The 25617-nt window shown below is 46.8% G+C and overlaps 1 protein-coding gene and 1 pseudogene across 1 annotated transcript; both read right to left on the bottom strand.

The window, feature by feature from the left end:
• Nucleotides 1-1390: 1390 nt before the first annotated feature.
• LOC135459738 (E3 ubiquitin-protein ligase BRE1A-like) overlaps nucleotides 1391-25617 on the bottom strand; it is a 42185-nt pseudogene continuing 17958 nt past the window's right edge.
• LOC135459644 (TOG array regulator of axonemal microtubules protein 2-like) lies at nucleotides 9205-21902 on the bottom strand. The gene is made up of 7 exons (XM_064735876.1): nucleotides 21748-21902; nucleotides 20022-20127; nucleotides 19046-19281; nucleotides 17484-17499; nucleotides 15006-15131; nucleotides 12778-12994; nucleotides 9205-9437 (listed from the first exon to the last, which is right to left on the bottom strand). Exons 1-7 carry the CDS (start codon nucleotides 21900-21902, stop codon nucleotides 9205-9207), a joined length of 1089 nt encoding a protein of 362 aa, XP_064591946.1.

Here is a 25617-nt window from a genome sequence, read left to right as displayed (position 1 = left end):
AGAACACCCAGCAGCCCAGGTTCCCCTTGGAAAGGCAGGATGCTGTGTTCATTCTCACTTTTCAGGATTCCTCATCATTTACAAGCTTCACTCATACATTCTGAATGTTTTCAGCAAGATAATGAATAGTGTATGAGCCTGTGATGAACTCCTTTCACTTTGTATCTGGTATTTCCTGCAGGGAGGGGATGGAGGAAGGCAGGAGATTCCCTCCTTCAGGGAAGGGAGGCAAACCTCTGACAGGTGCACCTTCCATGCAAATTATGTTAACAAGGAAAACACTACACCCTAGGAAGAAATCAAAAACTTCCCATTTTGAGTTTAGGAACAGACTTCAAATGCAGCCTCCAAGCACAGGGAGCACTGAGACTTTAAGCCACATGACATCTCTGCCAGAATTCCCAGCAGCCACGACAAAATGGCTGCAGAAATAATGCAGCATCCTGGCCCTCCTGGGGGCCTTATTCCTGTTGTGTCAGGAATAAGGCACTGGGGATACAGCCAGAGGGACAAAAGTTGCTCTAGCTGAGCATATTTTGAAAGGAGAGGAAGGAAGAAATTAAGTTTCTCTGCTATTGAAGTGTAAAGCTTGTGAGAAATGTTTTGAAGAACTGGATAAAGAATGGGAGAACAGACAGACAGTACCAGAGGCAGGAGAACCAGAAAAATAAACCAAAAAACAGCTTTAGTAAGAATTTGTGCATAACAAGGTTAATCTTTGTGGTAAAGCTGCAGCTTTACCACAAAGGGATGCTGAAAGCCCTTTTCTGAGAAGGACAATGACAGCAATGCCTCAGCCTAGGGGAAGGTGAGCACATCAACCAGGGCTCCTGAGTGGAATGCTATTTCTAAGGGTCTCCAAGATCTCTCCTTTCTCCTCTTCTGGACATTTAGATGTGTTTGTTTGGGGCTAGGGTTTCCTAGTGCACCAGCCCTTCAGGGTTCTTGCCCAGGCCCAGGAAGATCTCAGGTACCTAAGGAGTTGCTCCACTGAGTCTACAGATTCATTTCCTTGGCCTCTGTTGGGCCTGGTAATTGGGAAACTCTTCCCTTCCAGGAGCAGTGCCATTCCTTGATGGGATTTAATTAGCAGAGCCCTCAAATGAAGCTATCACAGATCCCTGCTGCAGCTCAGCTTCCATCCCACCAAGGCAGTGGCACGTTCCCACCTTGGCAGTGTGATAGGGAGAAATGGGAAATTTCCTCTCAGGCACAAAGAACACACAAAAAACGAGGGCACGACCAAAGGGACAGGGCCAAGAAAGGAAGCAAGATCAAGAGTGTGTTTCTTTCGAGACCCTGAAGGCCACTGCCAGGAGATGCTGCAGCCCAGGCAGCAGAAGCTGAGAGGGAGGGAGGGAGGCTTTGCAGCAGCGGGGGCTCAGAGGCCTCAGCCAATGTCGATCCTGTGGGAGCCGCTGGCCCCGAAGGCCGCGCTGCGCTTGGGGCGCTTGCGCTGCCAGAGGCCGTAGCGCGGCCACACGCACTCCAAGCAGAAAACGTGGAAGCGCTTGATGAGCAGCGCGTCCTTCTTGTGCGTGCTGCAGCACGGGCATGTCAGGCGGGCCTGCAACACACACACAGACACACACACACACAGACACACACACAGACACAGACACACACACACACAGACACACACACACACACGCAGACAGACACACACAGACACAACACACACACACGCACACACGCACACAGACACACACACAGGCACACAGGCGCACACACACAAACACACACACACACACACACACAGACACACACACAGACACAACACACACACACATGCAGACAGACACACACAGACACAGGCGCACAGACACACACACACACAGACACACAGGCACACACACACAGACACACACATACAGACACACACAGACACAGACACACATGGACAGACACACAGACACACAGACACACAGACACACAGACACAGAGCTGTGAGGGGCGCTGCAGCCCAGCTGCTGTGCTTAGAGATGTCTCAACATGAAGGTCCTTCCATTCCTCAGAAAGACAATGTGGTTTCTCCAGTGCCAGAGTACAGACGAGAGATGTCAGATACTGAAAGTGTGCCTGCACACCTTCTGACTAAGGTAAAAAGGGAAGCTGAGGGACACAGATACTCACCTTGCAATCCTTGTTTTCCTCCATCAGGATCTCATCACAGTTGGGAACCATGTCAGGCTTCTTTGTGGTCTCCAGCCTTCTGCGCAACCCAGAAATATCTTCCTGCACAAAAGCAGGAGACCAAGAGAAGGAGCAGTAAATTCTCTATCAGCTTCTTCAGGGACCAAAGAGGATATGCATCTTGCTAAGTCATACCATCCATAGTTTCATCCTCTATAATCCAAGAGGCAACATGTTCCTCTGATGCTACAAGTATTGTCAGTTATCAGGGGACAAAATCTGAAAGAGCCAAGACCTCATGAAGCCAAAATCAAAGTGAAACTGGACACCAAGAGCAGTTCAGCTGAAACCCTCGGCAAGCTCAATGTACAAGAAAGACACCAAGGCAGACCGATCTTTAAGGAGTGTGTATAGGATATGTACCTCAGCCCTTTTGAAGTTGAACATCTCTTTCTCTCTAGTTACTCTGTTTTTCACAATCTCTTCCTGAAAATCATGTAACTACTTCTGAGCCTGTTCTAGCTGGGCCTTCAGATCATCTGCAAGCTGGGCTGCATCCATGATCTGAGAAAGAAAACCAGTATATAAGGACCAAACATAGAAGAACAGCTCTAGTGGCTCCTATTCCCTTGTTATTACCTTATTATCTACAAGTTTTAATCATTTAGCTTCAAGATTCCTTTGGGCAGAGCCAAACCTTGGCATGCTGCAAAGCACATCACTTAGAAAAACACTAGTGATCATCCAAATCTCTTCTCAAAGTATTTTCAGCCTTCCAACTTCAACATCTTCTCTATTAAATTGTCCAGAGGCAGTTCTATAGCTGAACTAGACAGAACTGCAAGATACCTATTTCTAACAATCTTCTCTCTTCACCAGCTCTCTTCTGACTTTATAACCAAATGCCCTAATACCACTAATTGTCATATTAAGCACAGGTGACTCTGCTGAATTCTCCCTAGCTCCGCCTCACTGTGGTATTCTAGCTTTCCTTTTTGCCTGTTTTAATGTAATTTCTGCATTTCTACTAAACTTTAACAACAAAGGCAGCACAAGACTTAGTCTTATTTTACTGGTAACACACCTACTTTACTATCTTAGGAATTTGTTAAAAGTGTTCACACTCCCCACCTATATCTCCTTTTGCTTATCTTTGCTATAAAAGCTTTCACCCCAGTTCATCTGGCTGCTGTCTTTTTCTTTACCAGAAAAACAAATAACCTGCTTCTTCTTACCAAAACAAAACATCAGTCTCCAGTGCTTTAATCATAATTTTCTCCAGGACTCCTCAGCCTTCTGATACACTCATCCAAAACCAGGGAATACCAGGTTCTGTAATGCCAGTAAGAGCTCAGAGCCTTCCCTACCTCCCCAAGCTCCCCCTCACAGCCCAAGAGGAAAGGAAGGCCTCGCTCACCTTGTGTTTGTTCATTTCCAGGGCCTGTGTTTGCAGCCCCAGCTCCCTCTCTCCTGTTCCAATGCTGCTCTGCAGTAAGTGTTCCCTCTCCTCCAGCTTCTGATCCACCTGCAGCTGGGCATCCATCTTAGAAAGGGACACAGAGGGAACAGAAGGAATGAATGAATGCATGCTCTGTGGGTCTTCAGAGCTGTCATTCAAGCTGCAGCTAAAACTATCCCTGCTTCCCCATCACCAGGGAACACATCTTCATCTTGCCTTTTTCTCCCTGAACAGCTGTGCCTGTATCCAGAGAGCTGTACCCAGCTCTCTCTGGTCAACACTTTAAAAGTTAGCAGTCAAATATTTGCAACAAAGTCTTAATTTTTGGGCAGTGGCTTAAAGACTTGCTGTAAGGCAGCAAACAGTTCCACTTCTTTTGGCAACCTCTAGCAGTGCCTCGCCACCCTCTGAGTGAAGAATTTCTTTTTAACATCTAATATAAGCCTGCCCTCTTTCAGTTTAAAACCCCTGCCTCTTGTCCTGTAATTGTATGCTCACATAAAAAGTTCCTCCTCATAAAAATTTTCCTAAGCCCCCTTCAGGTACTGGAAAGCTGGAATGAAGTCTCCCCTGAGTCTTCTCCAAGCTGAACAGGCCCAGCTCTCCCCACCTGTTCTTGTAGCAGAGGGGCTCATTTCTTCTCACCATCTTTACAGCCTCCTCTGGAGGAGGAGGAGCCCTGCAGAGGTCCATGTGTCTTTCCTGTGCTGAGGACCCCAGAGCTGGATGCAGCACTGCAGCTGGCCTCTCACAAGGGCAGAGCAGAGGGGCAGAATCCCCTCCCTCAGCCCTGCTGCCCACGCTGCTTTGGATGCAGTTGGCTTTCTGGGCTCCCAGCATGCGCCGCTGGGTCAGGTCCAGCCTCTCATCCAGCAGAACCCAAGAGTCCTTCTCTGCTCTGGTGCTCTCAGTGATTTCCTCTCCCAGCCTGTGCCCATGTCTGAGGTAGTTCAGACTGAACCATGGTTTCCTGTAAGAGCCAAAATGACAGATGCAAGACTCCAAGCAGCTCTCCAAAATGCAGTTTGTTCCATCCAAGACGTTACAGCAGTCCAGGGTCATGGGTGACAGAGCCTGTGCCTACAGCTGTCAGCTCCAGCTGCAGGCAGGCCTGGAGACCCTTTAGTTTTGGTTACAATGCATTATATACTTTTCTTGGCTGAGCATCTTAATACAATAGAACAAATTTATACCTTAATTATTATCTATAGCCTATCATAACTACTATATATACCATATTCATGTTATTAGACTCCAATCACTAAAAGTTAGTATGTCACAGTTTAAGCTAGAAGTTGTTTTTCAGTTTTCTTGCAGTGGAAATTCTGAGACCATTTTTCTACTTGTAACTTTGCTGACTTGTTTGCCTGTGCTATCTTTCTGCTTGGTAAAAACATCTTCTTGTTTGAGGTGGGTTTATCCTTTGCTCTAAGTCATAAAAACCTCTTCTAATTAACATACCCTTTGCCTCCTTGGTTATCCAGTAAGACTGGCTTAGCAATTCTTTTCTTCTGTGGGAAAAGGGCTGGCGTTGGTTTTCAGGGGCCTGTGGCCTGGAGTGGCTGCTGCCTGCAGAAATTCCACATTGTGCAGGATGCCTCCCAGGCCCAAGCTGGCACCAGTGCCAACTTGGGCTGCTTTGACAGCAATAAGAAATGAATACTAATAGATGAAATTTGGGAAAAAACCCCAATCGTTTATTAACAAGCAGAATGCCTGAAAAGCAAGAAAAAAGGCCTGTAGCTTCTAGATATCAAACTCAGACCTCACCGTCCCCCCACTTGAACAAAGACCCAAAATTCCAGAGAAAAATCCCCCCAGGACATGCGTTACAAGATGGCACTGGGTTCTCCCTCAGGAAGAGCAGGAGCTATCATGGAGTAGTTCCAGCAGCAGATGAAAGTTCAGTGGCTTCTCCGGCATTGACTTTCTCCCAGTGCAGAGCTCCGTGGAGTGGGCACGGCAGGTGAAGCAGCTTGGCTGGAGCCCCTCAGTGTCTTTTCTCCCCGGTGTGGCTCAGCTCACACACTCTCAGGCTGGGAGCACGGCTGCTCCGCTTCTGCCAGCACCGTGTCCCTGGGCTTGGACAAACAGATTTCTGCCGGAAGAGCCCTGCAGACTGATACACATATCTTTCATAAAGGCCACAAAAACAACTACAAACTCTCTGCCTACAGCAGCTTTCAGAAAGGGCTGCAGAATTCCAGGACAGCTTAAAGTGGGAGGCAGAAGGCTTTTGTCTTGATCCTGCCTGCAGAATTCTTGATGATCTGATGCAATTTTATTCAGATGTAACATGAGAGCTGAGTTTTTATATTGAAATATTTCATGATGAGTGACAAGCCTTGGGAGCACAAGGTACAGGACTGACGTGTGAAACCAAGAGCCTGTCCTCCAAAATGACCTGATTAACTGTCCATTTTATTACTCTTGTATTTATTCCACATTAATAAGCAAAACCAAGCTTTTCTTGGAGGTAAAACAAGCATGGGATACACTACAGTCCCTCGCAGGGTCACCAGGGCTGGCAGTGACAAAGCAGGCAGTCTGCCTCATTGTGAACCACTACAGAGCTACATCCCACTGTGTTTTTAAGTAGCATGACCTCCTTTTCTGCATGAGATACAGAATGGAGGTCCCAAATGATTTTCATGCAAGCATGCAGCAAAGAAATGATCCTGCTCTCCTAATGAAGCTTTGGCTTGGGCAATTACACTCTTCCCATTCATCTTTTGATGCAGACACTCCAGGTTTTCCCCCATACCCCTGCAAGGCTGGCAGTGTCTGTTTCCCATTTACTCTTCTTCCCTAGAGCCAGTACAGTGGCTGCTTTGAAACTAAAAGCTCTGAGATCTGGATATCATGAAGGAGCATGAAATGCTAATTAAGTGCTCACATTGGTAATCCCCAGCTCTGCCCTTCGCAGAGCTCTGAAGCAGCAGCAGGAGGATCATGCATCATTGCTGTTTGTGGATGTTCATATTTCTTGGTGTGCAAGAGCAGTAGCTTTGAGGAGGGACAAGAACGTCCCTCTTCAACCAGTGGCTGTGCAAGGAGATGTGAAGTTTCACAGCCATTTTTAGGACATTTTAGAAAGATCTAAGAGACTATTGTGGCATGGAGCAGGCCCCTAATCTTGTCTCCAAAGAAATCCCCAAAGGACACATTCACTCTGCTGCTGATGGCAACCCCATAAGCTCATGGAGCAGTTTTCTCTGCAACATGCCATCCTGCCTGGGCTTTACTAGGCCAGGACTAGACCCATAGCTAAGCAAACACATGCAGGCATGTGACACAGAGTTTTTCCTGCAGAAAACCCAATTAACCCATTCACATGCAGTTCCTTCTGTAACATCTGAAGCTGGCAGCCATGAGGATTTTGCTGTTAAAAGGTTACAGAATGCACTGGGCCCAGAAGTGTTTTTCCTAAGGCAAAGCAAATTGAAATAAGAACTATAAAAGCTTAAAATTACTATGAAAGGAAACTGTAGAATAATTTCTGGAAAGGCAGCATTGTCAATGATCATGCAGCCCACCAATAGCTGGAGTGGAATACAGAATTGCTTGTTCCAGCTATGCAGGAATTCATTACCCTGGCAAGCACTGGTCCATTGGAACAAATGATCCCCTAGCTCTGGGCTGAATGGCACCCAGGCTGGAGTGTAAATAGATTGGAGGAACCCTTGTCACTCATTATTGGCCTCACAGTCCACTCATCCCTCAGCAAGCAAGTTGCAAACAACACAGTTAGACTGCTGTCCTGGGTAAATATACATACAGGTGACTTTTCCAAAGCTGTGCATCATTTTCCAGTGAAATACACAACTTCATCTTACCTATGAAATTGTGATTGAAGACACTTGTGAGCCAGATCTGTGTGAGATGGCAAAGGAGCAAAGCTTTGCCATTTGGGCACACTCTCCTTGGTTTCTTTGCTCAGGCCTTTGGTGAGCACAGAATAAATTTACGTGGAAAACTTTTGACTGGACAGGATCTTTTGGGTCCATTGTCCCCCGAACATGTGAACAGGTGGTCCCATTGTAATGCCAAGTAACAAAGAGCAGCACAAATGACACAAAGAAGCCATGGTGGAAGAGGAAGCGGAGCGGCCCAATGAGGAAAGCATGTGGTGAGACACTGGCACATCGAGTGAGCTGCACTCCCATAACCTCTAGGCTAGGAGAACTCACATTCTCCTTTTGGTTCATTTCAATTTTATTTATTTATCGAAAAGCAGGGCACCCCCAACCAGAGAATGATTGGCATCTGACTCCATTGATTCAGAAGGCTGAACATTTGCTTTATTAAAAGTACATGATATTCCATTATACTGTAATATATTAAAGAACACCATACTACAAAGAATACTAAAGAAAAACCTGTGACTGTCTGGAGACAGCCCGGATACAGCATTGACCCAATAGGCCAATTAATGTGAACCACCATCACCGGAATCCAATTAGAAACTCAATTCAAGTAAACAATCTTTCTAACACATTCCACATGTGCAAAACAACAGGAGCAGCAAGCAGAGATAAAAAATGTTTCCTCTTCTTCTCTCTGTGCTTCTCCAGGAAAAATCCTCTGAGAGAGAATTATCTCTCTCTCTCTCTCTGTTCAGAGAATGTGAATGCCACATTTATTTAACTTTTTTAAATCATCAAAAAATATTACAATTAAAAATAAGTAATCAAAATTTCAAGATATAATGAAAACACAGTTATTTAAAACTACAATTCTAAAAATCTGAACATAGGTACATCTGCAATTATAAAGCCTAACATATAAATTCTAATCTTCAAACAGTCTTCACACAGGAGGCAGCTTCTTCCTGTGCTTGGAGGAATGACAGCTCTTCCGACAGGATGCAAGGACTTCCTGGTGAAGAGACAACGGGAAGCGTGCAGAGAAAACTTCTTGGTAAGAGTGTAGCCAGTCAGGCCTGCAAAGTGGAAACACAAAGTGTAACAGACGCTGCAACGTAAACTTAAAGCAGCTAAAGGTACATGTTTCATGGGATACATATCCCGGAAACTTATAAATAGTTGCTCAGGGAAACATGCCCCTGATGGCAGAAACTTGAAGCAGGCCAGGGCAAAATCCTGCCCCGCTTCCCCAGAACTACCAGAGGAACAGCATGGCCTCTGGGCTGCCCTGGTACAGCAGGGAGCCCAGAGCCCTGTGCTCTCCAGGAATGCCTCAGATGCACATGCACCCTCCTGCTCCTCTCCCCGCCCTGCAGCTCAGCAGCCCTACAGCTCCAGGGGCACTGGCAGCAGCGCAGCTCCTTGCAGGGGGCACATGCAGGGCACAGCTGTTCCTTGGCAATGTGCACAGCCTCTCTGGGCTGCCACAAGACCCTTCCTCCCAACAGAGAGCAGCCCAGCTCCCTCCTCACCTCTGTGTGAGGCTGATCCCTGCTTGGTCTTCAACTTTTCCTCAGTCTGGAGTTGCTTCAGGCCCCCCATGCCATGACTAGGAAGGGCGATGGGTAGAGCGGGGGCAGATGCACGCCCTTCCTTAGTGTTTTATCATTTTCAGCACAGCTAAAATGTCACATCCGGGGGTGTCCAACTCAGCACTTGGTCAGCTTTCTGGAGAACATCAAACCTTCACCAGCCCAAAAGGCTGGAGAGGTTTTCCTGCACATGTGGAGGCTTGCTGTCAGCACACTTGATCAGCTGGGTGCCCATCACCTCGCAGAGGGCACAGGCCAGCTTGACCACAGCGCAGACGTTGGCACTTCGCACCAGCAGCACCTTGTTCTCCAGGCAGGACCAGAGCACGGGCAGGGCGTAGCGCTGCACCACTTCAGGGCTCCTGGCATAAACCCATTCCACAAGCACTGCCGGGACAGACACACAGCTCCCTACCCACCAGCCTCGACGCAAACAAGGATCTACCTCTGGGTTTGCTTCTTGGGAACCTCTCTGGCCAAGATCAGTGAAACAGCACTCAGAGCCGCATGACCCATAAACGGGCAATGCAGCTGATCATGCCTGAAACAGAACCACCAACCCCTCAGGACTAATTTCTCCAACCAGAGCCTGTGGCAGATTGTGTACCTTTACTAAATCATTTCACAATCTGTTTCTGCATGAACAATGACTGAAATGTCAAACTTCCTTTTTTTTCCATTAAGAAGTTGTCTAAACCCACACAGAAGATTTGGAAATGCGCCCTAGAGAGGCAATTGAGAGATTTCTAATAAAAGGGATGATTCCATTTTTGTAACTTTGATGACAAGAGGCAAAAGTCTTATCTGGCATTTGCTCTGCGGCACACAGCAAAGGGCAGTATTAGAATACACTTCAAAACTCCAGCCCACCAGAGATGGCTGCTGCTTGACAGCTGGATGAGAAACATCAGTGACTAGCTGGTCTCTTTAGCAGAATGCTTTTGTGACTTCCAGCAAAGAGCTGTGGCAAACATCAAGGTGTCATAAAGAATTACTCAGACCCCATTGCCCTGGCATTTGAGCATCGCCGCATTTTTATGGCATTTCCCCTCTCAATGTTAATAGCATTTTCCCTTATAATGTCCACTGAAATAGGGGCAATAGAGAGAGAAAAATAATACACAGGGGACTGAAATTTAACCAAAACACAAGTGTTCCCTAACATCATTGTCTTTGAAATCTGCTCTCTGCTCATTTTCTGAACTATATCAAACACAGACAAAAATTGACTAGCAACAGATTTCTTGCATGGTAGATTTGGCTGAGAGACCAAAAGCTGAAATATGCTCTGGAGACCGTTCTTATTTTCTGATCAGGCAAAATGTTATGCAGTAGCCATTTATTATTATGTGGTGGAAGAGACTTCATTTTCTCTATGATGTTAATCCACCAGCACCTTAATGCAACAATTCAACACTGAAACATCTCCTGAAAGTACCCCAAACCAATTCTGCTAAGCAGAAAAAGGGTTATGGTACCCATTTTATATTGGGAGTTCATTGGAATTTAAATGTCATTAAAGAAATTGGTGACTACTGAACATGAGGAAGGAACAGCTGTCTGTTCCTACTAAATCTCAGAGAGAACATCTTTTCTTTCTAAAGTAGTCCTAATTTATGCTTAATTCCTTTCTTTGAAAAAGAGATCAAAATAACTGCAAAACTAAATTCCCTGTTGCTGGAGACCTACTTCATTCAAATGTTCTTTAAAGGGCCTTTGACATCCTAATCACTGAACATGCCCTTTTGAGATTCCCAATGAAGACACCAAGTGTATTATGCCTTGCATTTAAAGATGTTGGCATAATTAGCAGTGGATTTAGCCCCAGTTCATGCAAGGCTATCAGTTGTCTTCTCTACTATCTATTGAGATTATAATTTTTCCATTCCTTGGCTACTGCTGACAAGCTCCTCTGAAGAATCAATTATCAGCTGCATTTGTAGCATTTTGGACAGTGCAGACACAGGAAGACACTGTTTGCACACCCTGAACAGCTCAGTCCAGTGCCACTTGGACAGCACAGGCAGGGAGCCCCAGCACTCTGCTTCTGCCCCTGTGCCCCCAAAGCCTGCCTTGCGCTAAATCTGTGCCTCTATGACCTGTGTTGAATTTTGACCTAAGCTGTGACCCCCAGGCTCTGCCAGCTGTTCAGCCTCAAAACTTTCCAGGAGAAAAACAAGGATTCTGTGAGAACAAAACAAACTGATTCCCTGAAACAGCTTTTGCCACCATTTTCCCTTAAGAATCACAGACATCCTCAGGCTTCCAAGAGAGGAGCCAGCTGGGTTATTTTTAGCCCCTCCCTTTCCTGCAGGTGGGTTCTGAGATGCCCCAGTGAGAGCTCAGCCCTGAGGCCAAGCGCTGCCCCCATCTCAGATGCTGCCCAGCTCTGCAGCAGCCAGGGAAAACCTGCCAAATCCACCTGCCTTGGCTATTGGGCAGCAGGGACAAACTCAGCACCTCCTGATTAGGAGGAGCTCGTCTGCTGCCTGTTCACAGGCATTCCCTGTCAATACTCCCTCAGAGACCTCTTGGCTTAGAAGGGGAGGCCATACCTGTGATATACTCTGTGACATCCAGCAGGGCTTGGCCACTCAGTTTGCTCCAGTGGTGGCTGAGCTCTTTCATCAGTGACACTTCATCTACAAGTGAAACACACGTTTCTGCTCACTTGTGTGAGGTCATAGCAGAAAGAAGAGTGAGGAGGAGGGAAAGAGCAGGAGCAACCTCATTTTATACAATAAAATCAACTTCTGCTTCTTTTTGAATCCTTTTTGTCTTTCCTTCCAGCCTACTTGGCAGAGTTTTAAATTCCAAAAGAAAAGCTCTCCTTTCACATTTGTAAATCCAAAGTTGTCTGCTGTACCAGGAGCTATGTTAAAATATTTCACATCAGGGACCTCAACAGTTCAGTCACATGGAAACATGGAAAAGGTTTTGCATCCCAGAGCAAAAAGGAAGAAACCCATATTGGGACACAGAAAGGCACTGAGTCAGGCAGTTTGTGAGTTCACAGAGCAGCTGAGGTGGAGAAAGTGGAAACTCCCCTTGAAGACCTGCCTCTTCAACACTCCATTTTTCAGGCGTATTCCCCCAGTGTGGCATTTTCAGAGCTGACATAAATCTGTGTGGCAAAGGAATTTACAGCAGCCCTTGCCTATGCAGGTATTTGCTGTTGCCATCTTGCCCGATGCAAAATAACATCTGGAACAAGGCGTCATTGACAGCTGGATTGAGACCTGTTGGTTCTAAAGAAATTAACTTGGTGAATCATCAGTTCCTCTTTGGAAAAAGAAGACAAAGAAGAAAAGTGGGAAATAGGCAGCTAATGGCTCTAATGTAGAGCCTTCCAGGTGGCTTCTCTGCAGAAGCTCTGATGGGCCTGTGTCCCTTCATGCCAGCAGCAAAGCTGTTCATTTGGGAAGTCAGATTGGCCCAAGCAAACTCCAAAACCCCTTTGCCTCTGAACTGTAGCAAAGCTCTAGTCCAGGACTTGCTCTTCAGACAAGTAGCACAGAGCCAAGGGAGCCTGGGACTGTTGGGAAATGCTGCTGCACATTCCAGCCTGTTGGGTACTGGTACATAAGGACTGCACCTGCACAGCTTCTGGTGGGTGTCAGCCGGAGCGTTCCACAGGCAACAACAGCTCCCAAGGCACTCAGCGCTCTCTTGTGTGGGACAGACAGAGACACAGTTGAGGAGAGTCCATGTCAGGGCTCAGCCTTACCTAAATGAGCAACAGATTTGTTCAGTGCCTTCACAGCTGTGGCATGAACCCTGGGATCCTTTGCATTCAGGTTCCTTGTTATCCCTTCCACCAAACAGTTCATCACTGGGTTCAGGGCATCTTCCAGGAGTCCTGTGATTTCTGCCAGCACGTCCAGCGCCTTCTCCTTCACTCTCTTGTGGGTGTCATTTATTCTCAGGACAAAATAATCAAAAATCTGTGAAGAGAAGAAACAACATGAAAGTTGGATTAAAATGACCTTGTTTGAAGAGGGCATGTAGAAATGAGCACTCAGCAATATAAAAGATGAAAGTGATCCTTTCTGTCAGGTCAGCCCTTGCTTGCACAATTTCACTGTTTTCCTGTGGGCCACTCACTGGAATGGTTCCTCAATCTGATGCTGCTGGAAAGATTTTCTCCCATTTTTAAGAGGTTTGGTTGGGGACAGAAATGTTCCTATTGTATTTCTCTCCATCTATAAATCATTAAATCAATTTCATTTATTACTGTAAAAGTCTACCTTTGCTTTACAAGTATGGAAGCAGATATTTACCATGCCCATTCTTCTATATAATTGCCTCAAGTACTGAGGGCAGTTATGATTTTATCAAAACTGTGGCTGCAGGAAACTTAAGCTTTATTTTGTTTGTCTCAGAACCTGTGTCTAGAGAAGGACAGGCCTCTGATCAACTCTTCCAGGATCCAGACCATTTCTCTAACAGGTGGACTTCTGAAATGTAATGTGCTGTACAGCTCTCATTAGAGCAGGTTCAGTCCCTTGACTGCCACATTATCAGGCACCATTTTCTGGAAAGGGATAAAATGCAGCTACTGGGAGGAGAAAGGATAGATCTGTCCTTAGCTGTTTTCCTCCTTTTCCAAAGAAAAATACCCCCCCCCACCAAGAAGGGTGAGCACCATCTTTACCAAGAGGAATAGGGATAAGGGTGGAAATGAGTAGCCAGAATTTTGCCTGCGCAACACAAGATGGAGTCTACAGAAGTACCCCTTTAAAAACATTTTGTTTAAACCAACCCAGCCTGAAACTTCTCTTCCCCATGCAAACCTATTTTCTGTGTAGAGAATAATTAATAGGCTTTCAATGGCTGGATTCCCTTCATTTCACCCAACTAGCAGTAGGAGACAGCAGCAGTTACATCAGCAGAAAATTCTGCCATCATCTGATGAATGGCAGCAATAGGCACCTGCCAGACAAATACAGCTGGACTGAAATAACTTGTCCTGAATCCTGGACCTGAATTAAATTTTTTTCTGGGTAAGAGGGACCAGCCAATCCCAAACAGCCAGGATGTAGTGCCAAGACACACTGAATTAACTTTACTTCTGCAGGCTTGGGAAAGGAGCAAAAGGAAAGGAAAAATGAAGATATCCTACATACTTGGACAATGTTAGTGGAGATCAGCTGGGGGCTGGTTTTGGACAGGTCTAGGAGGAGTGCCACTCCTTCCATCCGTGTCTGAAACCCCTTGACTTCCAGGAGGTGGTAAAGCTTCTGGAGTGACTCCCTTCCTTCCACAGCTGCAGGTAATGTGATCTGGGCTTTTGCACAGTGGAGGAGGTGTCCACCAGGGGCAGACTTCACCCTGAAAAACAAAACCAAATTAGGAGCTGTTGCTCATAATACCTTCAGTTAATTGTGAGCCAAACATCCTGACAAACTCTCCTAATGACTTCGAGCTAGAAAATCATGAAGCTCTGAAGAACAACGTGGACCTCATGACAATTATTATGGGAGACAATCTGCAAGTGACATTCTCACCAATGCTCACTCAGGAAAACCAAGAAAAACCACATGGATGGGAACCGCTTGTTTGGGGAATGCCATCTTGCTTTTAGACTGGGACTTCTCATCAAAACACCCATTCTAAAAAGGGTGTTTTATTTATCATTCCACTTGGATAAAAAAAAAAACCCTGCTTGAATTTACTTGTCTCAAGTCAGGCAGCAGAAACTCTGCCCTCTCCTAACCTGCAGAGCACTGCCCTTGCCACTGCACTGGATCATCTGAGCTGCAACCAATGGGTGTCTTTTTGTTGCCCAATTTTTGTGGAAAGCCCTCTAGAGAAGTTGTGTTCAACACAATGCAGGAGACATTTTTTATCCTAGAACATTTGTAGAGAAAGGAAACAATCTCTGGCACTTGTCATCTACAGCAGAAAGATTTGCCTGAAGAAGAGGCATGTAGAGCTTGTCATGTGCTTTGTTACATCTGACAAAAGTGCTCTGTATCGTTTGCTAGAAGGCAATGGGGACTGGGACTCCTTTGAGCCATCGTTCCTCTCCTTCACTGGCTCCTTGACAGATGGGCATTCAGCCTTCTGGTTTTCCATCCCCTACAAAGACACAGAGAAACCCCATGAATCTTTAGAATATAAAATAGGAAATTCCCTCTTTAAAACACAAGTTAGAACCAGGATCAATGTAGTACCAAGGCTTAGGGAAACCCTTCTTAATTTACAGAAATAAACAGACCAGAGATTCATTGGTGCCAACTCTTGGTTTTCAATAGCCCAAGGCAGGTTATGGGTGCTAGCACACTGAGCATCAGTCTAAAATCCCAAATTCATTAGTCTTGAGCATAAATGGGAATAATGCAAACTAACAGGCAAGTGGTCTTAAAGAAAGCAGCAGGAAAAATTGGACTCTGGGGGTTGGCCCATTGTGTTGGAAGTTGATTTGGTTCAACGCTCACTCTCCCTGCTCCTGCACGAAGGCACACTCCCTTCTGTAATGTAGATAAAAAGAACAAAATGCCACTCCAAACAAACAAATGATTTTCCACTGGATGCTGCTGAATTCACCAAGCTTCTTTCAGCTCCAGAGGGCTTGACAGCAGGGCAGTATTCCAAAAAGACAGACAGCAATTGTAGCAATTAGGATTGACTTGGACATCTTTTGTATATTTGGAAATTTTCTTGGCACTACTACTTCCAGTCTCTTTTGCAAAGACAGTTACGTTCAGAAGCACTATTCTCACTTAATTGCTTTACTGGGGGCAGAGTAGGGAGAGAGTGGTGGGGCCGTACACTGAGTGTAAACCAGATTTTCTCCTCTTTTCCTTTCCTCTTTGTGACCAATATTCAAAGTATTGAAAACCCCACATTTCCCCTAATAATGGCAGTTCCTCTGTGGTCTGCAGATGAACAGGCTGAGGATTAACAGCTCATTCCCAGGAGCAAAATGATTCAGCAGAAGAGGAATGAGATAAAACACATTGGGTATGTTTGATCTCATATTAGCAGTGGCAATACTTGCACAAAGGAGACATTCCTCCTGCCAAGCACTTACTTTCTTCTTAATTCTTGTCAGGATATCTACCAGGTAATGCATGGAAAGAGATTGTTCCAGAAGCATTTTAAATTTTTGATTACTCAGCAACATCTTCACCATCTCCTGTCCATAATGCCTGAGGGAGGATGGAAGGAAGGAAACAAAAGAAAAGTGAACAAAGGAAGAGTGTTAACAGAAGAGGCTGATGCCTTAAACTCATCAGGTGCAATGCTTGCATGAGAAGGTTCTACCTACTCAGCAAAGAGGGAGATTTACCTCACTTGACACTGCGCAGTGTTGTCAGCCAAAACAAGAGGGAGAAGGAGAATGTGGGGCAAAAGAAAAATACCATTTCTCTCTGAAACTGGGAGTGTGCTTCTGTGGGATCAAAGGATCCCAGAGAATAAGCAAACAAATCTGCTTTGCTGTCACAGACTATTAGCAGTGTCCTGCTGCCATTGCACAGAAATTTACCTTTCTTTACCTGTCAGGGAAGCCAGGACAAGACACCCCCTCCTTGCTTTTGATTATTCTATACTATACGTATGCACAGGGACAGCTAGTTGTTCTGCTGTTCTTGGCAGCCATTAATGGGAATTTAATCCTCCAAGTAAGGGGATTTTGGTGGTTTGGGGTGATTTTTCCCACTAGGTCACCAAAGATTTCTTCAAGAAGAAATTTGGAGGTCACTGAGCCACACATAACAGCATTCTAGAAATCTGCAGAAGAGGTTTGGAAAGACTGAATATGTTGCCTAAAGACCTCTGAAATATTTCTAGGGAAGTCTTAATGTGAAATAGATGTTTGGGATCTTCCAGTGATGAACATTAGCCAACACTTTGGCTTTGTCTTGTGCAATCAAAATGTTAGACAAGCTAATCTGATCTCTTTTGATCTCAGTAAAGGATCCTTCAAGTCACAAGAAGCTGGCAATGGTCCTTCTTGCTGGCCAACCTCAGGTTACCCAGTACAGCCATTTCCCCAGGAAACCCAGAGCAGCGGTCACAGCATCAAGCCTGACAGAGCTCGAGAAACATTTGGACAATGCTCTCATGCACATGGAGTGACTCTTGGGGTGCTCTGCACATGGCCAAGAGATGGACTGGATGACCCTGATGGGTCCCTGCCAGCACAGCATATTCCATGATTCTATGACCCTTAGCCACACCATGAGGTCACTTATTATTTGCCTGAGTTTCCACTCTTTTGTGGTTTTACCTTTAAAGCCAAACACAAAATGGTTTTCCTGGTTTTGGAGGTGAAAGGGGGATCATTACCTTATGTCCTCGTGACAGTCCTGAGGAAGCTTCCCTGCCACGTGTGCCGGCCTCTCAGCCCTGGTGTTGCCTGTGAGCTGGGTGACTCCCATTTTCTCCCATCAGGGACAGGAGGAGTTTGGCCGCACGCTTCCGCACCTGGACATAGCGGCCCCTGGGAAGAAGAGAGCAAACCCTGGGGCACAGGGACAAAGAGCAGCAGCAGCGCCAGCCTTGGCCACAGCCTGCTCCCTGCCCTTTCTGGGAGAAGGAGCCTGGGCTCTCCCTGCAGCTTCAGACACCTGCAGAAGGTTCAGTCCTCAGATAAATACTAAGTTAACATTGTACAGAAGGACTGCCTGCACGGAAGAGGGAAGAATTCAGTCTCCCTGCACTAGCTGATACTCCATTTCTTTCTCAAAATTTACTCGGAGAAAGATTGAAGTAATAGATCCCATATGAATTATTTAGAAATTAAGGAAAATTCATACGGACCCATCACAGGGCACCCACTACACAGAGCTGCAGCAGGATGAGGCTCCACCCATTTCTCCCCACATCTGCAGACCTCTGGGATAAAACAAATGCAGGGAAACCACACTCTGGGGCGTGAAGTTGCGGAATATCCAGCAACGCAGCTTGTTTCTTTTGTAAAGCTTGGCAAGGGGTACATCTGAGTGTTTTACCCTATTCCAAAGCTGAGGAAAGGGTGGCAGTCAGTTTAGCCTGATTGTCCTGGTCTAGAGAGTATCGCTTGAGAACTATCAGGCCCAGCACCAACACTTAGGGCAGCATTTTCTTCAGCTGTCCCATGGCACTTGACCTGTGAAGGTGCCTGTGAAGTGATTCATCATCTCAAGGCCAACATGAAGCTTCATTTTGAACAAAAAGTCGAGCTCTAAGGCCAGCAGAGTCACACAAGGCTCCTTTTGGCAGGAGCTGCGCCTGCAGTGCAGGCTGTGCCACACCCAGCATATTCTCCCCCATGTGCTCCGCGCCCCAGCAAGGACTCTCCTTATTTCTCAGATTAATGGCATCATGAGGATACCTGGTTTTCCCCAGGGCCTCTGTGGTTAGTGCTGTGAAATATGCAACAGTGCTCACAGCTGCAATTGCAATTGTCCCTCTTCCCACAAAAGCACAAGGCTCTATCCTTAGCCTTTGCAGGCAATTGCACTTCCCCACCATTCACGTCTAGGAAACTGACAGACTGGGAGAACTCCAAGAAGCAGCAGGAAGTTGACTCTGACAGACTGGGAGAACTCCAAGAAGCAGCAGGAAGTTGACTCAGAGGAGCTTTAGTTTGGATATCAGGAAAAGGTTTTTCACCAGAGGGTGCTTGGGCACTGGAACAGGCTCCCCAGGGAGCACCAAGCCTGACAGGGTTGAAGAAGCATTTGGACAACAATCTCAGGCACACAGTGGGACCCTTGGGCTGTTCTGTGCAAGACCAGGAGTTGGACTGGATGTTCCAGATGGGCCCCTTCCAACTCCCCATATTCTATAGTTCTGTGATTTTGTGACCTAATAGGCTGCGGAAGGGCAGAAATAGGTGGCAAGTGGAAAGAAATGAGATTGATTGGAGAATCGAGTCCCTGAGTTCACAGAAGATGCAGGATACAGGACCCTTCCTTCCAAGCATTTCCATTCTCTCTCTCAGATCCCTTCCCCCACGTGCACACTGGAAGGCGAAGGATAGCACTAAAAGAAGAAGAACCTACTTGACTCCCCTATCCATGAGAGCAGTCATTGCTTGTGCAGGAGTCACGTTCTCTACTATCATCCCCAGGCTCTGACAGGCTGCCTTCTGAATAAACTCTGGGGAGTTCCACAACATGGGGAGAAGGACCCCAGCAACCTCATCAGCCTCGGAGTCCATGTCCTTCTTCAAGATTCCAAAGAGCTCTCCCAGAGTGACGATTGCAGAGCAGGACGCCTTGGACTGGAGGTTGGTCACCTGGGGAAGCCATGAGGGGAAACATAAGAATCACCTTGAATAGAAAACCAGTTTCCTTAGGCAAAACTCCCAGGAAATCACAGCATGTCCTGCTGTGTATAGAGGAACATAAAAGCACAGGAAGAGCATAAGAGCCCAAGCACAGAAAGGCACTTGCTCTGGCACCAATTTCTGGCCTCACACCTGCTTACTGCAGGCAAAAAAAATATGTTTCTCTAAAGTATTCTACTTAACCGTTCTATAACGTCAACTGCTTTGATTTTAGGCCCTTTGATTTGAAAAACAAAGAAGCAAATAAAAGCAAGGGATGCTTTCAAACCCTAAAGGCACAAGTCATAAAAATAAAGTCAGGTGCTCCTGTTCAAAAAAGCAACACCAGTAGCTGAAGCACTCAGACAGGAAACATAAAACACAGGCTCAGGTCTACAGACTCATTTGCAGTGTTGAATTACAGCTTGGGCAGGGACTGGGACTCTGGCATATAATGTCATTAGTGTCTCAGTTTCTGCCTTGCATTATAATGGCACCACACTCAAAGATAAGTGCCAGATACCCGACCTGCCAGTAAATACAGCTGCATGTACACACAGGTCCTACAGATAGCTGACAGACATTAGAAGTAGAAGGTCTAAAACCACAAATTAATTCAGTCCCTGAGCACACATGGAAATGAACAAGCACATATTTACTCTACAAGTCGTGTATGAAGTATGGGGAACAATTCAGAACAAAGTTCTCACCTCGCTGGTAACTGCCAAGCAAATCTCACGAAGTCGACAAAGCAGGACTTCTGCATGGGACTCAGCCAGGCGTGTGATGTTGAAGAGTCCCTTCTTCTTCAGTTCCCTGAAAGGCAAGTACCAAAAAGATTGATATTCCTCTCCACCCAAGAACTAGGCAGCACCCTCTGAAATGACCAGGCTGGCAGCTCAGTCAAACCATGGGAGGTGTTTTTCAAGGAGGACTTAATGAAATCATGGAACACATTGCCACAGGATGCTGTGGCTGTCAAAAGCACACACAAATCCAAGAGGCTTTCAGAGTTCTCATCTGTGGCCTTTCTGAAAATCTCTGCTACTAAGTCCCTCTGCCACTGCTTCCTAGAAGCTGTGAGGCTGGGCCATGCTGCTGTTTCTTGTCACCTACCTGTACCTGTCCCTGAGACACAGTCCCATGGGGCTGTTACTGGGATATTTTCCTTCTTTGTCAGCCCCAGCATGCAGTTCAGCACTGAGAGTCTGCACTGTCACTCTGGAGCTGAGTTCCCACTCTACAATCTAGGCCTGAGTGTCACCCACTCCACTCCACCTCACATATTCCCCAAAAAGCAGCAGGATGTCCCAGAAGACTAAGATTCCACCCCTGCGAAGAACTGTTGAAACTCTGGCTTTTCCCACAACACTCCTACCTTAAACCATCCCCACAACAGCAACATGCTATTTAAAGGTGCAAACAACTCCATCTCTCAGCACTTGCTTTGTGCAAGCCCTCAGCCACAGGAAGGTATATGAGGCATCAGGGCTGCAGCACAGGGCTGGCAACTGATCCCACAGGCACCCTTGACTGTCATCAGGACCCCCACACCTGCAGCAACTGTCTGCACCTCACAGAGCACCAAAGACAAATGGGGAAGAGAAAGCAGAAGAGAAAGGGCAAAGCAAAGGAGATGCATCGTGGCTGAATTTTCATGCTTACCTCTGTGAGAATAAAGCATCCACTAGTGAGTGGATGCTAACCCAGACATCAAAAAAGATAACAAATATCACCTCACACTTGTAGGGTTATCACCTCTGGGCCTCCTTCTGTCTGTGTAGAATTTTGGGACACATTGTGATTATTGACAAAACATCTCAGGCCCATATGAAGCAGGGAGAAGGAAGAGTGGAACTCCAAAATGCAAGATCCCTAGAGGATTTTATTTCTTTTTTCTTCTCTTCTGCCATGAGCCCTTCAGGAGTAATGGCAGGCTGATGGACTTGAAAGCACAACTCAGTCAATTTTTCAAAAAGAGGAGCTCCCTGGAGCTGCTTCTGGGACTCACATGCAGGAGTCCCTGCCATTGTTGTCAGCAGTGGGAGCACAGAGGAATCTTACTCAGCCCCACTGGGCCAGTGGCCCAAGGCACCCAAATCTCTACACCCAAAACTGCTGCCATCCTGCTTCTGCCTTCAGCCAGCAAATCATCTCATCCCACAGCTTTCTCTCTTCCCGCAACATTTCCTTTGCAGCTCCATGGAGCAGCAGGTAAAGCCAGGAAACAGCATGGGCCTGCTGCAGCTGCAGCACTGCTGCAGAGCAAGGCAAAGAAAAGGCTGCTTTCCAATTTTTATGCTCTCCCTGCTCTGTGGGAGTTTCACCAGTGCCCTTTGGCCCTCTGGGCTTTCAGAGCTCCAAGGCATGAGCAAGACATGCTTCTGACCAACCTTTACGCTCAGAGGGACACAGAGGGAATGGGGCCTTTCTTACCAGTCATCGCTGCCCAGCATGGAGAGCGCCTCCTGCAAGGACTGCTGTGGGTCTGAAAATGCTCTGTCCTTCTGCCCATGCCCATGGAGCGGCTCCTCTCGGCGCTTGGCACCAGTGGCCATCTGCGGGGTCACTGTAAGGAGAGTGTCGGCCATGGGCACTGCAGCCACGTCTCCCAGCCAGGGCTCTGTGTGGCACCCACTGCCACTGCCTCAGAGACTTCCCTGCTGGCTGGATCCTGGGGCTCCTTTCTTGCTCCCAGCATCCCCCAGCTGAGCACAGCTCCAGGCTGAACCTGACAATTGCCCCCACAGCGCCAGCTCCCAAGTGCCACAGGTGCCACAGCCAGTGGCAGGTTCCTGAGGCCACAGAGCTCCCACTCCCTGCCAGACAGTGCCCACAGCAGGACTGGCCAGCCCAGGAGGGAACCCCTCAGGGCCTCTCTTGTCTCAGCGCCCTCATATCCCCCAGCCCTGAGGACAGGGGCACTCTGCAGTTCCCTGATTAAAGACCTGCAGCTGCCTTGTGACAGCACCAAGCCAAGCCTGAACAACCCAGCCCTGCTGGGCCCGGCTCAATCCCCAGGGAGCAACAACCAGGGAACAGCCATACCTGAGCCTTTACACCTGACAGCACCTCTGTTTCCATTGACTTCAAATATTCTGGACTATCAACTTTTGAAGTAACTCAAAAGTAGATTTGCTGTTCATTCTCAGGACAGGCTATGGACTCAAGATCCCAGCTATGCTGGCTGAGGCAAGAGGCAGTTTGTGCTCTTGTGCAAGGACAAACCCATGCTGGAAAAAGCTGCCACGGAGCAGGCTTACCTGAGGAGCTGCATGGGAAGCTGCCATCCCCATGGAGGGTGGGTGTACTGGGCAGTAAGGGTACGGCGTCCTGCTTTCTCACAACCGATTTCTTCATGGCACTACCAGGCAGATTCCTCTGCACACTAGGACAGATGCTATTGACAGGTGGTAGGCTAAAGTTTGTAGGGACCAAAGAGTAGCTTGTAAGTGGAGAGTGCTGGACAGGGTGACAATGGAAAGGGCCAGAAAAGTTGCTGGAGTTGGGTAAAATCTCTTTGTTATCCCAAAGAACTTCAAGTATAACAATGGCACACTAACATGGGACAGGGATCACAGAATCACAGAAACCTAGAGAGTTTGGGTTGGAAAGCACCTTTAAGCACCATCTAGTCCAAACCATGTGAGCAGGGACATCTTCATCTAGATCAAGTTCCTCAGAGCCCCATGTAAACTGGCCTTGAACACCTTCAAGGATAGACCAACTACAGCTCTCTGAGCAAATCCTGCCAGCTTTTCATTCCCTTCATTAAAAAAAAAAATTCTCCCTAATATCTAATCTAAGTCTACTCTCTTCTAGCTTAAAAGCAAACTACAGTGATGCTTCCCCTAAGAAACAAGAAAAAGTCAGCATTGCTTTGCTTTTGTTCTGTTCCACAGGCAGGCAGAGGAAGTTCCCAAAGAAAGTGCAGATAACCCTGTGTGATGCCCTCGGGCTGAGTGCTGCCTCCTGCGGGCCCTGCTGCCGCCCTCGGGCAGCGCTCACAGCCCTGCAGGCAGAGCCCCTCCACCGGGATTCACTCGGGAACGCTGCTTGCTCCTGGGGCTACAACAGAAGCCCAGCCTGGGGCTCCAGCACAGCTCTACAGCGCCAGCTCCTCAGCAGGGAGTGGCAGCAGAAGGATCTCTGATGTTTACATTAGAAGGAATTGAGTTTTGTTTCTTCCGGGCTGCAGCCTGGTTGAAAAGCATTCTTTTGGACTTACCTTCCCTGGAGGCTGCTCTCCAGGAGAGTGTCTGAAGCCCCAGTATACTTTGCAAGATAGAGTTTTCTACTTTGAAATAATTTAGAAGTGAAAGTGGGAAGCTGCTATTCTGTTACTAACTCAGTGAGGCCATGGGCAAGACACTTCATGCCTCTGTATTTTTCTTTGGGAAACAGAATTAAAGCCTAATGCAAGCTTCCACTCAGATGCAAGCAGAACAGCCCCCCAGTCTGATTGCAACATTGTGCAAAGGGCAAGTAAGTGGTCAAAAAGGACCACCACAAGTGTAGCCGTCACTTACTTGCTTCAGCTGCATCCCCAGGCTCAACTGCCTTAGGAGGAAGCTGCAGGGATGTTTTATTTTGTCTCCTCTTCATCACTTTTTCCAAGTTTCATTTTCTTCCACTCTAAATTCTTTGGAGCCAGCTTGCACAATGTAGCACGAACCTAGGTGCAATGGAAATACAGCACACACTGCAAGCAGAGACACATAAACCACACACAAAATCTCATCAGGAGCACAGAGTCCACAGAGTGCCATAGACTTCAATGCAGCTCCACATACATTCCAATAGTTTCAGAGGAATGTCTCCAGTCCTTACCTTGGCAATTGCACACAGTGAGGTGGAACACTGTAGCACCACAGCCTTCCACTGCAACATTTGTCAGGAAGCCCTGCTTGAAGCATGAAAGTCATAGGAACGCTCCAAGACAGATGAAGAGCTCACATGACAGTGAACAGGCAGTTCAGTTCCTACAGGCCATGGCAGGAGAATAAAAACCATGTGCAATACCCAGCAAGGAGGGCTAATGAGCTGTTGCTTAACACTCTTGGTCAGCAATTGCAGCTGTTTCTCACTTCCTGGCTTCTGAAGGACTCAGCTCTCACGGCCTTGGTCTCTGAGACCAGCAGACCAAAAGGAGGAGTCTTGTGAAAACAAATTGCAGAAGCATTGATGTTCATGAGCAGAAAAATTAAGAGGGCTATGAGATACAGCCACAAAGGTAACCAGGAAAATCAAACTCTCCCATTTGATTTTGCAGCCTTGCTTACACTCAACATTAGAATCTTTGCTTCTCTGCTTCCAAGGATGCACTTTGCCCACGTCCACTGATGTGTAGCTTGCTCTGCCATTCAGAACTACCCTAAAACAGCCTTTGCACACAAAGAATGCTTCTAGCATGACCTTAGCACCATCTCCAAGCCAGTCACCTTGCCACCACTGGAAACAGCCAATCAATTGCCCTGGAGTTGTCAAATAGATTCCCAAGAGAATCCCCATCCCCCAAGGATTGGAAGATTATGATTTTCAGAGACATTTTGGGCCAAGCACTAAACAGCCACTGGAAAGGAAGTCTGCTCGTCCCTGTCCTTATCCCTTACCTTTCCAGATCTATCCCTCAGCTCTTTAGACCTCATAAGACCAGCGCTGCTGGAATGATCCATCTCCTTGGCCTGGCTCAATGGGATGCCTGCGAATGGAAGCAAAGGTTCCTGTAAATCTCTGGCAGATTTCAAGCCCCCAAAAATGCCATGCTGGCCAAGAGGAAAAACATATTCCAGATTGTAGAGCTCTCCTAAAACACAGAGATTGGGATTGAGAGCAGCAAGGTACAATGCCTGGACCCTCTCCCAAGGGATGGGCTACTGGCAGCAGACACAACATTACTCTGGAATGACTGAAACCTGCTGCATGACAAAGACTCAAGCCCTGCATGTTGGAGAGCCTCTGTGTCTGATAGAGAAGGGCAGAGATGGAGATTGCTCTTGACAGAGATTCTTATCTGCCCTTATTCATGGTGATTTTAGTAAACATCTTCTTTCCCATTCTTCAAAGAAGTCCCGGGTGCTAATACCTGGATGCATTTAGATCAACATTTTCTTCTCTTTTTTGGAATATTTTAGAGGACATTCAAAGAAAAGACTAGGGTTGCAGGAGTATTACTCAAATGTAAATTGTGTTCTTGACACTAGATATTTCATTTTCCCCAAGGATTTTCCTTCTAAACTGTTTTAGATTGGACCACTTTTGGGCCAGCCTGACTAGAGGTTCTAGTGACTGACTAGAACCTGACTA

This window comes from Zonotrichia leucophrys, chromosome Z (assembly GCF_028769735.1).
Source record: "Zonotrichia leucophrys gambelii isolate GWCS_2022_RI chromosome Z, RI_Zleu_2.0, whole genome shotgun sequence".
In the NCBI taxonomy this organism is placed as follows: domain Eukaryota; kingdom Metazoa; phylum Chordata; class Aves; order Passeriformes; family Passerellidae; genus Zonotrichia; species Zonotrichia leucophrys.
The sequence above is the reverse complement of the archived record's forward strand: the minus strand, read 5'-3'. Positions and strand labels throughout refer to the sequence as shown.

Excerpts from the sequence above, each read along its gene's own strand:
- LOC135459644 (XM_064735876.1), bottom strand. The coding sequence starts at position 21,902 with ATGGCCGACACTCTCCTTACAGTGACCCCGCAGATGGCCACTGGTGCC. Across the intron at positions 19,282-20,021 it reads GCTTGGCAGTTACCAGCGAG|GTGACCAACCTCCAGTCCAA; the intron begins GTGAGAACTTTG and ends TGGCTTCCCCAG. Across the intron at positions 9,438-12,777 it reads CAAATCTGTTGCTCATTTAG|TGCTTGTGGAATGGGTTTAT; the intron begins GTAAGGCTGAGC and ends CTGTCCCGGCAG.